The sequence below is a fragment of the Aotus nancymaae genome, unplaced genomic scaffold (genome assembly GCF_030222135.1).
Source record: "Aotus nancymaae isolate 86718 unplaced genomic scaffold, 86718_ANA_hifiasm-v0.15.2.pri h1tg000016l, whole genome shotgun sequence".
Lineage (NCBI taxonomy): Eukaryota > Metazoa > Chordata > Mammalia > Primates > Aotidae > Aotus > Aotus nancymaae.
In genome coordinates, this window is record NW_026988428.1 from 59,146,708 (window position 1) to 59,160,374 (window position 13,667).

Consider the following 13,667-nt stretch of genomic DNA (forward strand, 5'->3'; position numbering starts at 1 on the left):
GCTGGAGTGCAGCGTCGCAGTCTTGGCTCATTACAACCTCTGCCTCCTAGGTTCAAGCGGTTCTCCTACCTCAGCCTCTTGAGTAGCTGGGATTACAGGCGTGTGCCACGACACATGGCTAATTTTTGTATTTTTAGTAGAGACAGGGTTTTACCATGTTGGTCAGGCTGATCTTGAACTCCTGACCTCAGGCGATCCTCCAGCCTTGGCCTTCCAAAGTGCTGGGATTACAGGTGTGAGCCACCACACCCGGTCCATTATTTATTCTTTATGCTTATTAGCTGTCTTTTAATATCTGTTCTCACATTAAAAACAGGTTTCAGGAATGAGATGGCTTAAAAAGCTTAAGTTTATTAGAGACTTGAACTACAGTATTCCACACTTAAGAGTCTTCTAAGATTTAGGGGACAAATCTGGTGTAAGATTTGGACAGAACTGAAACACTCAGAGCTAATCTTTACACCTGGGAAAACAGAATGTGTACAAGTGAGGGATGTAACTAAAACTAAAACTCCCAAGTTTTATTCAACAGAAATCAATACAAAAAGCTCAAAAAGCTCAGTAGCGTAATTATTGAAAGGAAGATAAAGATGGGTTGAGATTGAGAAGGATTAATCAACTGAGTGTAGAAAGCTAGATTAAGATCAGGAAGCATTTGTTTATGGGTTAGTAACTGTTAGTAACTGTGTTCTTTTGCTCACATTACTACATGATTGTATGACTGTACGTGACAATAATTTGACCTTGACTGGGTGGCAAATATGATATTGTGGTGTTTTCTTCCTGATATTGTTTTTTCATGCTTTTTGGGAAAACAGAGGCTCTTAGTCTAACAGTGATTTTTGAGCATGGACTTAAACCAGACTGCCTGTGTTTAATTAAGTCCTGACTTCACTACTTAATACTTGGGTGTCTTTAGGGAAGATGCTTAACCTGTCTTCACCTCAGCTGCCTCATCTGTAAAATGTGTGATAACAATAGTATCATGGTTAATAGCAGTATATCCATCTTTCGGGGTTGGAAGGATTCAGTGAGTTAATCCCCCTAAAGCACTGGGACAGTGTCTCTTACTCAGTACTAAGTGACAACTGTAAGGATCAGAATTTTGCAACTCTGGCAGGGGGAACACTACTCAAAAAATAGAAATAACAACCAAAAAAAGCAGTATGTTTATCAAGCATTAGCCTTTTTATTTTTTTACAGATTGGTAGGAGTAAGCATCCTAATTTTTCTTTCGAGACAGGGTCTGGCTCTGTTTCCAAGGCTGAATTGCAGTGGTGCAATCATGGCTCACTGCAACCTTGACCTCCCAGGCTCAAGCAGTCCTCCCACCTCAGCCTCCCTAGTAGCTGGGACCAGAGGTGCATCATGCTGCCCCATGTGCTGATTTTTTTATTTTTTATTTTATAAAGACAGGGTCTCACCAAGATGCCCAGGATGGTCTTGAACTCCAGGGCTCAAGCAATCCTCCTCCCTTGGCCTCCCAAAGGGTTGGGATTACAGGTGTGAACCACCATGCCCAGCCTAATTTTTTTTTTTTAACTGAACTGCCCTTTCTTACACAAAACTAAAAATGATATCCTTGAAAGCATATAATCTTGCTACAGCTTTTACTATGAGGAGTTCTCCTTCATATGGTTACAGTTTTTAATTTGCTAGGATTCTGATTTTCTCTGTCCTAGTTTATACTGGCCCTGCTGCTTTCCACAGCATCCAGATGCCAGGATGACTATACAACAGCCCAGAAAGATGATAGAGGTGCAAAGGGCCACAGAAGCCAGCCAGGTCCTTGAAGTCACAGATACCTCATCTTCATTTGCAGATGTGTGGTTTCTGCTATTGTATCCTTTGGTTTTGTTCAGTAATTGTTTGCTACTGTTGAGTCGGGATGGAACAGGCATATGATAAAGTTTTGTGTCTATGGGTACAAAGAAAGGAGAAATCGTCTTATTATCTGGATTGCTGATGACATCAGAACTTGGTGACACCATATTTACCTTTGTGGTAATGGAGTCATTCAGGGAAGTGAATCTTGCCCAAAAATCTGTGGTTAATTCTTTGGAATAGCCGGTACTGTTTGTGTTTACAACCAAATCTTGATGTGTGGTTGAGGGTGGAGCCTCTGTGGATGGCAGCATATGGTTTATCACAGTGGTTTGTGGTTTATCTAAATTTACAGCTTTTAGAATCCTTAGTCTGTCCCATCTACTGGATGAAGAATGAGTATTTAGATACATGGGAGATTGTTCAAAAACCAGCAAATCCGGATCTATACCTGAAAAATAAATAAGGCATCATTCATTTTATTTTTACTTTCAAAGTGAAAACCTTAAAGTGCAGTTTGGAGAAGGGCTGGCTTTTGCCACTGTGAGTTATTGAATGAAGCGAAATTCACATTCTAATACTACATACTTCTGAAAGACTTCCAAACATACTGGCTACATTTGAATTTATCTTAACTTTCTAAAACACTTTTTTTTTAATGAACAAATTAGATTACACCCAAGGAGAAGGCTTTATGTCTGTTAGGGTTTTTGTACAGTAGTGAATGTTACTTTGAGAGCTGTAGAAACAATAAACATTTGAGATACAATATAGCATTTATTATTTATTTCTTTTTTGAGACAGGGTCTTGCCCTATCACCAAGGCTGGAGTGCAGTGGTGTGGTCTTGGCTCACTGCAACCTCTGCTTCCTGAGGTCAAGCAATCCTCTCACCTCAGTCTCCTGAGTAGCTGAGATTACAGGCATGAGCCACCATGCCCCGCTAATTTTGGTATTTTTTGTAGAGATAGGTTTTTGTCACGTTGCCCAGGCTGGTGTCGAACTTGTGAGCTCAAGTGATCTGCCCTCCTTAGCCTCCCAGAGTGCTGGGATTATAGGCAGGAGCCACTGCACCTGGCAATATAGCATCTTTAAATCAAGTTAGACAAAATAGGACCTGAGAAGGGTGACTATAAGCAAAATCATGAGCAAAGCCTTAAGTCTCATCCCTTTTCGACCTCTGAGGGTCTTGCTTCGTCTTTAGTATTTTCTCCCTTGCATACTAACTCCTTTCCCTCTGCCTTCAGACATGAACAATTACTGCTTTGTCTTTAAAGGACAAGAGAAAAAACTCAACAGGTTTCCAGTGGTCCCTGCTAGTGTGCTAGTGACTCCTCTCTCTCTCTCTCTCTCTCTCTCTCTCCCCCTCCCTCCCTCCCTCCCTCCCTCTCTCCCTCCCTCTCTCTCTCTCTCTCTCTCTCTCTCTCTCTCTCTCTCTGTGCAAACATGACAACACCCACTGCTTCTGAGTTGTTTTCTTACTTCCTGATCACTCACATCTCCTTGCTCTGGCTTCTCTCTTGTCCTTGATACTGCCAGCCACCTTCCTGAAGTTCTTCTCCTATGATTCCCTGGACCCTGGACCCCCTTGACATTTTTCCCCAGACTGCCTGCCTCTCACTTTTGCTTTCTTTTGCTGGTTCTCTTGTACAACCTCACTGGTTGTGTGGTTTCCACAATCTTCAGTCCTTGGTCTTCAGCTGTATTTTCTCTTCACTGACCCCTCCCCTCCAACACACACACACAGATTGTGCTCAATTGGCACCACTACATTAATGGCATTGAAACCCCTATCACTATGTTTTCCCTTCTTTCTTGAGCTCTGATCTCATTTATCCGGTATTCTACTGGAGGTTTCCATCTGGACCTCTTACATCATCCCTTAATATGCCCAAAGCCAAAATCATTACCTCTACCTCCTTGTCTCTTTCATTGGCATCATCCTTCTTCCATCAGCCACACTGAAATCTGCACTGCAAGGTGATTTTTTTTTTTTAAGAGACACCTGTCACTCAGGCTGGAATGTGATAGTGCAATCATAACTAACTGTAACTGTGAACTCCTGGGCTCAAGTGATCCTCCCACCTTAGACTCCTGAGTACCTGGGACCAACCACAGGCACACCACCACCTCACCTGCCTAGTTTTTTTTTTTTTTGTAGAGATGGGGGTCTCTCTCTGTTGCTCAGGTTGGTCTCAAACTCCTGGGTTCAAGCAGTCCTCCTGCCTCAGCCTCCCAAAGTGCTAGAATTACAGTCATGAGCGACTACACTCAGACCTGCAAAGTGATTTTGACTCCACTCACTTCTTCATTTCCTTTATTAAAAAGGTGACTAAGTCCTTATTCGATTTTCCCAATGCTCTGGTAATTATCCTTTCTCTTCATTTCAGCTGCAGTTACTTTGGCAGACTCTAATGCTTTCCTGACCAGATTTTCTTATCAAACCTTCATATAATTGTCCCAGATTAGGACAAATAGCTATCACTTCACATGCTTTTTCATTAAATGCCCTTGTTCTCTGTTTCTGACAAAGTCAAACCAAAACTCTACTCTCTCCATGGCCCTTATGATACCTGTCCCTACCTTATCTTAGCCATATTCTCATTGCAACTCCACGTCTCCTTATTGTGGCCAGACCTGTTTGCTTACTTCCCTGTGGCATAATATAGAACTCATTAGCTGCTGCTTCTGCCTGGCTTCTCCCATGAACCTCCTCTGAATACACTGGCTTTCACTAGCGTCCCCTTCTTTGAAACTTTGCACTGAGGCAGCTTCACACGTTTTTGGATTTAGTTGTGCCTTAACACTAATTGTAAGACTTGTCACATCAACTAGATTCTAAAGGAATTTGAGGGCAGAGATATGGCTGCGATCTTCCACAGTGTTGATTCTAGCCTGGAGCATCGGGTGTTCAATACATACAGATTGATGAAGAAATGTATCTCCTTTGCTTTTGGATGGCAAAAATCTCTTCTTTTATGGTCACTAATTTACACCCTGAGATTACATACATAGGCACAAAACACTTATATTTTTAAAATAAAATACACTGGTTATCTTGAGGACCAATGATGTGCTAATGTATGTCAGCACACGGTGGTAAGTTTCCCTGAGCCTAACATCCCTCTTTACAGAATCCTGTATGCAGTGTCCATGGCCCTCAAAACTGCCATTTAGCATTTTCTTTATCTCCTAGTGGCACCCTCAGCCACTGCAGGAGAAACGCTTCCTTTGGCTTTGCTGAGAGTTCTTGAGATTCATTAAATATACAGTCAGTAAGCCCTTGTTTGATCACACGATTTATAATCTGGAGTGAACTCTTTGCTGAACACATCAAACTAAAGAAAGTTTTCTTTCAGTTTTCTGTCCTAGTTATCCAAAATTTTTCCAAAGTTCACTGGAAAATAGTGATTTTAGGGACTCATATACGGCTATTGCTACCCAGTTTCTCAGCTATATGCCTCTACTAGAGTATTGCCAGCATTCTTCAAAAGTCTTGAGCTATGTAATCATTACCATCTGTTACGTTGTACAAAATGGCACTGGTTCCAGGCTGTAATATGCAGCTTTCCAGTGTTGGGCAGTGAATATGGAGGCAGTTGATATTGTCATGAATAGGATCGTGGTAGAAGACAGCCAGGTTACAGGAAACTGAAAGGGAAACAAGCGAAATATATCTGCAGATGGTCTTGATTTCCACCAGTTTCATAAACTCTGAGTAACTTATATTTGTTTCAGGAATACTGGATTAACAGTATTTTTCAGGGCAATGTGCAGACATTTTGCAGAACATTTATAAACTACTGTAACTGCTTCTGTGAATATGGAAAATACTTTTTATTTTTTGGAGATAGGGTCTCACTCTGTCACTTAGGCTGGAGTGCAATGGTATGATAACAGCTCACTGCAGCCTAGACCTCCCAGATTCAAGCAATCCTTCCAGATTTTCTGATCTGGAAGGATCAGAATTTCCAAAAATCAGAATTTCCAAAAATTCTGATTTTCTCAAAGTAATCTTTCATACTTTCCATCCCACACAGGATATTTGGAATCATTCATTATATCCTGGTCCCAGAATTTTGTGTTCATGAAAAATTAGATTAGCTACAAAAACCTCTGGGGACCGGTGTGTGGTAGCTCATGCCTATAAACCGAGTACTTTGGGAGACCAAGGTGGGTAGATCACAAGGTCAGGAGTTCAAGACCAGCCTGACCAGGAGAAACCCCATCTCTACTAAAAATTCAAAATTAGCCGGGCATGGTGGCTCATGCCTATAATCCCACCTACTTGGGATGCTGAGGCAGGAGAATTGCTTGAACCCAGGAGGCAGAGGTTGTGGTGAGCTGAGATCATGCTATTGGACTCCAGCCTGGGCAACAAGAGTAAAACTCTGTCTCAAAAAATAAAAAAAAACCTCTGGGGATTTATATGAGGTTTGTAGGGACAGTGTCCTTTCAGAATGCTGAGTCTGGAGGTCATCAGAGAAAGAAATAGGAAAATAAAAGGACAAATGCTGTAAAGAAGAGGAGGGAGTATTGGGAAGGGCAAAAGAGTAACACCTAAGTGTCCCAGATGGTGGAAAGGCTGCAAGCTGTGTGAACAGCACCCTTTCCCTGACTGAAGGTGTGCACTCTCCCCATATGCAAAACCACATCCAAGGAAAAGCCTCATCAGTGTCATTTAAAGAGGCAGGGACCGGACAGGCAGGGATGCTAGCAGGTAGAATTCTAGCGGGTAGGGACACACTATTGGCTCATGCTGTCTTTCCTTTCCTAAGCAAATTTGCATTTTAAAACATGTTCTCTGACCAGGTGCAGTGGCTCACACCTGTAATCCCAGCACTTTAGGAGTCCAAGGTGAAGGATCACTTGAGGTCAGGAGTTCAAGACCAGCCTGGCCGACCTGGTCAAACCTCGTCTCTACTAAAAAAAATACAAACATGGGCTGGGCGTGGTGGCACGAACCTGTAACCCCAGCTACTCAGGAGGCTGAGGCACGAGAATCACTTGAACCCGGGAGGCGGAGGTTGTAGTGAGCTGAGATTGCGCCACTGCACTCCAGCTTGGGCAACAGAATGAGACTCTGTCTCAAAAACAAAAGCAAACAAAAAAAAAAAAGTTGTCTGACAGAGGAAGAGAAGACTTGAAAAAATTCCCTTATTTCTGGAAAACCTGAAACAGATTTGTGTAATGCAGATCTTCAGTCTATCCTCACTAAAGTGCAACACAGATTTTACTTCTGCTGAAGTGCGGTAGAGACCGTGTGATGTGAAATATCCATTGGCCAAAAGGTATCAACTTTTTTTTTTCAGTCACCCAGACTGGAGTGAAGTGGCACAATCTCGGCTCACTGCAACTTCCACCTCCTGGGTTCAAGCAATTTTCCTGCCTCAGCCTCCCGATTAGCTGGGGTTACAGGTGTGTGCCACCACACCTAGCTAATTTTTATATTTTTAGTAGAGACAGGGTTTCACCATGTTGTCCAGGCTGGTCTCAAACTCCTAACCTCAAGTGATCTGCCTACCTCAGCCTCCCAAAGTGCTGGGATTAGGGGCATGAGCTACCACGCCCAGCCAAGGTGTCAACTTCTTTAATAAAATAAGATTACAGAGGGCTAGCATCTGATTACCAGACCTCAGAGTATGCCTAAAACTGTGGATCTGCTGCTCGCAGAACCTGTACTGCTTCTGTGTAAGGTGAACTATGAGGAGTTAATCTCCATCATTACTTGTAGGACATCCTCATGTTTCTGCACTCTTATTTTTCCAGAAGAAAGAATAATACAAAAATTAGTCAATAATACAATGCAAATAAATTATAGATTATAAATACATTCCCTGAGAACTGTGCTGTAAAGTTGAAAAGAAAGAAAAAATATTCAAACTTAAGAGTTTTACATTTCTGATGAGAACATAGTTGATTCTGTAGAGGACAATTTTCAAACATGTTTTACATTCCTTGTATACATTTCAGCAGCCCAGCTCTGAGCAGGATTGTGGCATTTTTAAAGTTACGGCTTCCAGCTAAAAACTGGAATGTGCCTTCCTGTTCTTTCTTATTCTGAAAGAAGAAAGCCACAACTGGGAAGTTACAGGGGCTCTAAAATCATGGGATTGCCCTATATGCTTACAGTATCCACGACAGTCCAAAGGCCAGAGCTTTCCTGCTGTGGAGTCAGGTAAATTCATGCTATGGGAAAATTCAAAAAAATGTACTGCCCCTCCTCCATCTCTGCTCAGTGCGGCCTTATGGGAGTTAGATGCATCTGGAAGGTGGAAATCTGGATTGGCTATCTTTTCAAAAAGATTTCCTTTTATTAAATTAATCATAACTCCAATTTTCATCTCAAAAATCTTACATACATAATTGGACAAGAGACATTGGAAGTTAACAAGTTGATATGAAACCATGGAAAGAAAGTGTAGAACAAAGTGCTGTGTTGCTTTTGCTGTTTCTTTTCAAGTAGCTTTAAAATATTGGAAAAATGAAAAAGAAATGAAAGTTTTTAGGCAATTATAACTTGAAATTCTGCAATAATAAACATTCCTAATTGCAGGTCTTGATCATATTATATGGATGCAGTCTCCACCCAGATTCCATATTACAGACAAAACATTTATGAGGAATATTTGGAAATATGATTTGGGGCAGGTATTTGACATATATCACCCTATTTCTTTCAAAACATGAATCGCACTCTAAATTCTTTTTCAATACATTGCATGTTTAGTAAACCCAAGAGACCACATTTTAGTTTAGGGGGCTGTGTGTGTGTGTATGTCTGTGTGTGTGTGTGTGAGAGAGAGAGAGAGATAGAGAGTGTGTGTGTGTGTCAGTCTCGCTCTATTACCCAGGCTGGAGTGCAGTAGTGTGATCTTGGCTCACTGCAACCTCTGTCTCCTGGGTTCAAGCGATTCTCCTACCTCAGTCTGCCAAGTAGCTGGGATTATAGATGTCTGCTACCACACTCAGCTAATTTTTGTATTTTTAGTAGAGACGATGTTTCACCATGTTGGTCAGGTTGGTCTCCAACTCCTGACCTCAGGTGATCCACCTGCCTTGGCCTCCCAAAGTTCTGAGATTACAGGCATGAGCCACTGCACCTGGTCCAGCACATTAAAAAAAAATTGACGAGATACTAATATCACCAAAATGTACTTTGAAAGGGAAATTATAGTAAATATTTGACTGGGTTAGTGGTTCACATCTGTAATCCCAGCACTTTGGGAGGCTGAGGCAGGAGGATCACTTGAGCCCAGGAGTTCAAGACCAGCCCAGGCAACATAGTGAGGCCCTGTCTCTAAAAATTTAAAATAAAATGAGAAGTAAATAAATATTCAAAAATCATATATTTTATATTTTGAGCTGTAAAAATATTGTAAATTAATTTTGGGAGAAAGATTTTCATTTAGCATTTTGGTGAAGAAAAGAGGATGCTGTTTCCTGTAGCTTCTATTGAATTCTGGGTCATTATTAGATCTGTAAATAGAACCTGCTCTGGCCCAGACAGTGAAATCAGTTTCAATGGCTCTCTTTCCTCTCCCTCTCTCTCCCACACCCCAGGGCATCTTCTCTAGTCCTTTGCAACTATTTACTGGCCTCTACCTAGGGCTCCTCACTTAGGTCTTCATCCTTGGAAATTTCCTCTTATATTTGCCCAAGCATATCATGACTACTTACCATCCTTCCGAAGACAGCAGCTCCTACTGCACTTCTGGCCCGTGCTTTCAGAATAATACTTCAAGAACTGGGCTCCCAGCTTCTGAGACTCCTCCAGATCGACTAGAAGACCTGGGAAGCGACGGATCCAGCAGTCTCTGTAAAAAATGGTGGGTGAGCAGAGAGAGTCTGATGTCCATCCCATGCTCAGGAGCAATATTACATTCACTACTACCACTGCCACATGCATTTTTCCTGTATGAAGGAAGACTCGAAGATAAATCTGATTTCCAGACAGAAACTGAACACAGGGGTTTAGGACAGTCTCTGGAATGTCAGGGGTGTTGCTAAGGGAGAGCTTCCTTGGAGCGTTTCTGTAGAGTCACTTTCTAGAAAAATAAGATGATTCTTTGACTGCATATTGATTTTTCTTTTCTTTCGTCCCAATTGAGCCCCAGGTGAACATTTGATTTGCTGGCGTTCCTTCTGAGCACTTTCCAGGCTATTTCAATGCTGTGTCCCTTAGCATCTTAAGACATGCATTCTCTTTTCTGCTTTTCTTCTTTCTCTGAATGTGAACAGTCACAGACACCTTTTGCTAAGTAAATATAAAGACAAGTGGAAACCTTAGTCAAGAGTCTTTCTGAGGGAAACAATAAGTTAGTCACTTGACGTCAGATAACGAAGTATCCATTTCATCATAAACAAGACATGATTTTGTGAGGGCACTTCTGTTTGATTTTTAAGAACTTGTGACTGCAGATTGTATTTAAAAAAATAATCTCTATTTCTTTAAATTTAAGTTCCGACATTCAGGTTCACTTAAAAAAAAGTTTTTGCAGTGGTTTGGGTTTTTGTTCTTAATTAAATAAAAATGTTGGTCAGACACAGTGGCTCACACCTGTATCTCAACACTTTGGGAGCCTGAGGTGGGAGATGGCTTGAGCCTGGGAGGTGGAGGTTGCAGTGAGCCGAGATGACACTACTGCACTCTAACCTGGGTGACAGAGTGAGACCCTGTCTCAGAAAAACCAAATCAAACCAGTCCAAACAAACTAACAAACAAAAAACACTAGGAAATGGTGAAATGTTTTTAAATTTCTAAATAGTAATAAAATCCTTTCAATTGCAATGCTCCAACATTTAAAAAGGCAGTAAAAATAGACTCTCGCTTTTGTGAAAGTTGTGGGTTTCATATCCTGTGACGTCCAAGGTGACAAATTAGTTCAAAGCATAAAACTGTTGCTTTTTTGTATCCAGTTTTGTATGAAGCATTAGTGATAATCAGCTTTTGGCACAAAGCACTGTACTGTTTCTTTTTAAAAAAGAAGCTTTCTAATCTGTGATCTCTATTTCTTTTATACCTTTTTATACAATGACTCATTCACCTTCTTGACACAAAAATCATTAGCATTCTTTGAACTTTCATCTCTTCACCCATTTCCTAATAATAGTCAGTCTAATTATTACATATCTTTTTATTTTTAGAAGCATATAATTGATAATGAAATGGAAAGTAGTTAAGACTGAATAGCTTTAAATATGAAACACTTCATAAATATTAAACAATTCTGAGCAAAAATTATGTTATACACTAACTCCTAATTTACCTAAGCCACATAAAATACACAAAATGATAAATCTTTTATTTTAATGAACTTCTTATAGAAAACAAATTTCAGTTGCTTACCTGCAAAGACTCAGACGATTCCATCTGTTCTGAAGGGATAGGGAAGAGAGTTTTATAATGGCAAAGGAAGGGATACATGAGTAACAACAAATTACTCTTTTTTTTTTTATGAGATTCCTTAGCTATTTCCCTTAGAAAATGCCCTCAAGACATAAACACAAAGGTCTGCTCTCTAATCTTATGATCATCAAGTCTTTGAGTCATATTAAATATAGGTTCTTTTGTGTGCTGTATTTCCTTGAAGTTCTCCTGTTCCCTTCAGGGATAATAGAACAATCCACGATTAACCCTTTTACTCTCAGGTTGTATTTAAATAAAGATCAAAGTTTCATTTTAAAGGATCTACAAATCTTGGCCGGGCAGGGTGGCTAATGCCTATAATCCCAGCGCTGTGGGAGGATGAGGCAGGAGGACTGCTTGAGCCTAGGAGTTCGAGACAGTCTGGGCAACATAGGGAGACAGGGTCTCTACTAAATAAGTAAGTAAGTAAGTAAGTAAATAAATAAATAAAGCCCTGCAGGGGCTGGTGCTATTAAGAAAAAAAAGACAAAGAGGATCTACAAGTCTCAACGTAAAAGCGTGCTTTAAAATTTTTGAACTTTTTTTTGGTGATTGCATGAAGTCTGGAAATGGATAACTTCTTGGGGCCAAGCATTTTGAAAAGAAATGGTAGAAACCGGAACGCAGAGGTAGAGGGAGGCATCCATAACAATCTCAAAACTTGTCCTTGGGTGCTGAAATTGCAGAAACCATGAAGCAATGCAACTGAATCAAAAGTTGATATAAGGTCTTGTTATCAAATACCCAGGACCGTTACACTGTTGCAATATGGCAATACATTCTATTTCTTTCCAATAGGGTGCTTTTGCTCTGCAGAGGGGTTCACAAATGTGATTTGTACTTTAAAAGTCACTTATCTCTCCCAAAAGCCTGATTCAATAGCTGTTGAGTGGAGGAGAGTGGCATTCTTATTTTTACAAGAGTCCCAGGTGATTTCTTAAGATGTCTGGAAAACACTGATACAGATAAATGACCGAAATAAATGGAAGTTTTACCTAAACAAGAATGCTCAACTTGAGTTAAATAGAGCCATTTTAAGACCATGTACTACTTTTATCTCATTTATATCACCCCATAAGATTTGATGAATGGAAGATACTTCAGTTTTGCTTGTTAAAAAACAGCAATAGGCCAGGCATGGTGGCTAATGCCTGTAATGCCAGCACTTTGGGAGGCTGAGGCAGCAGATCACTAGAGTTCAGGAGTTTGAGACAAACCTGGGCAATATGGTGAAACCTCATCTCTACTAAAAATACAAAAATTAGCTGGGTATGGTGGTGCACACCTGTAATTCCAGCTACTCAGGAGGCTGAGGCGGAAGAATCACTTGAACCTGGGCAGTGGAGGTTGCAGTGAGCTGGGATTGTACCACTGTGCTCCAGCCTAGGAGACACAGCAAGGCTCCATCTCAAAAAAACAATACAAAACAGAAATAAAGTTGTTTTAGGAATATCAAGGAACTAAAATAACCAAAGAGAAATAATTTTAAATGGCAGTGAAGTAATAGCATAGCTTTAATAAATTCAAGACATTTGGAAAACTGTCAATATTTCTTATTTATTTATTTGAGACTGTCATTCAGGCTTGAGGGCAGTGGCACAATCTTGGCTCACTGCAACCTCTGCCTCCCAGGTTCAAGCTATTCTCCCACCTCAGCCTCCCAAGTAGCTGGGATTACAGACATACAGCACCATGCCTGGCTATATTTTTTTTATTTTTAGTAGAGATGGGGTTTCACCATTTTGCCAGGCTGTTCTTGAACTCCTGACCTCAAGTGATCTGCCCACCTTGGCCTCCCAAAGTGCTAGTATTACAAGTGTGAACCACCATGCCTGGTCACTTTTATTTTAACATTGCAAGTTGTTTTATTTACTTATGTTTCCATTTCATTTGCTGATAAAATTAATAAAAATTATTTTTTTAAAAAATGGAACCTGAAAAATTTAAATGTTATTTTTTCTTTAAAAATGTTTTTGCTTCTATATATGTTCACTTTAAGAATTCAAATCCTATAGAAAAATACAAAAAGAGAAACTATTCAAGCACTTACCATCTTAATAAACATCTTTCTGGATATTGCTATTTAAAAGACATAAACTGTCAAAATACAAAATTACAACAAATTTAGTTAAAGATCTTAATTGGCTTTTATTTGTGATTCCAAATAGGGCAACACCTCATTCTATAAAATCCAATAAACTGAGCAGAGGAGGTGGTTTTGTTGATGGAAAGAGCTGAGGAAAGCAGAAACAGAAAACAAAAAGCAGATTGGTCATTTCAAAGTTACTTTCCTTGTAAAGGTAAAGCGGAGGGCACTTCCTTATCATGCTGGTTAAAAGTGGCCTGTGTGGGGATTTGGTGATTATCTCTCTCCTGAGTTTTTCAAAGATCAGATACAGATCTTGGTTCTGGCTTGGTGGCATCATGGAACATCA

The 13,667-nt window shown here is 40.3% G+C and overlaps 1 protein-coding gene across 2 annotated transcripts; it reads right to left on the reverse strand.

Moving 5' to 3' along the window:
- Positions 1-1,173: 1,173 nt before the first annotated feature.
- On the reverse strand, positions 1,174-12,986 carry MANSC4 (MANSC domain containing 4). Of its 2 annotated transcripts, XM_012474265.2 has the most exons (4): positions 11,173-12,986; positions 9,504-10,080; positions 5,340-5,474; positions 1,174-2,275 (listed from the first exon to the last, which is right to left on the reverse strand). In XM_012474265.2, exons 2-4 carry the CDS (start codon positions 9,730-9,732, stop codon positions 1,656-1,658), a joined length of 984 nt encoding a protein of 327 aa, XP_012329688.1. In that variant the 5' UTR covers positions 9,733-10,080; positions 11,173-12,986; the 3' UTR covers positions 1,174-1,655. The 2 variants fall into 2 exon arrangements, with proteins under 2 accessions (XP_012329688.1, XP_012329689.1); XM_012474266.2 differs by having other exon boundaries at positions 9,504-12,986.
- Between the last annotated feature and the right edge of the window lie 681 nt (positions 12,987-13,667).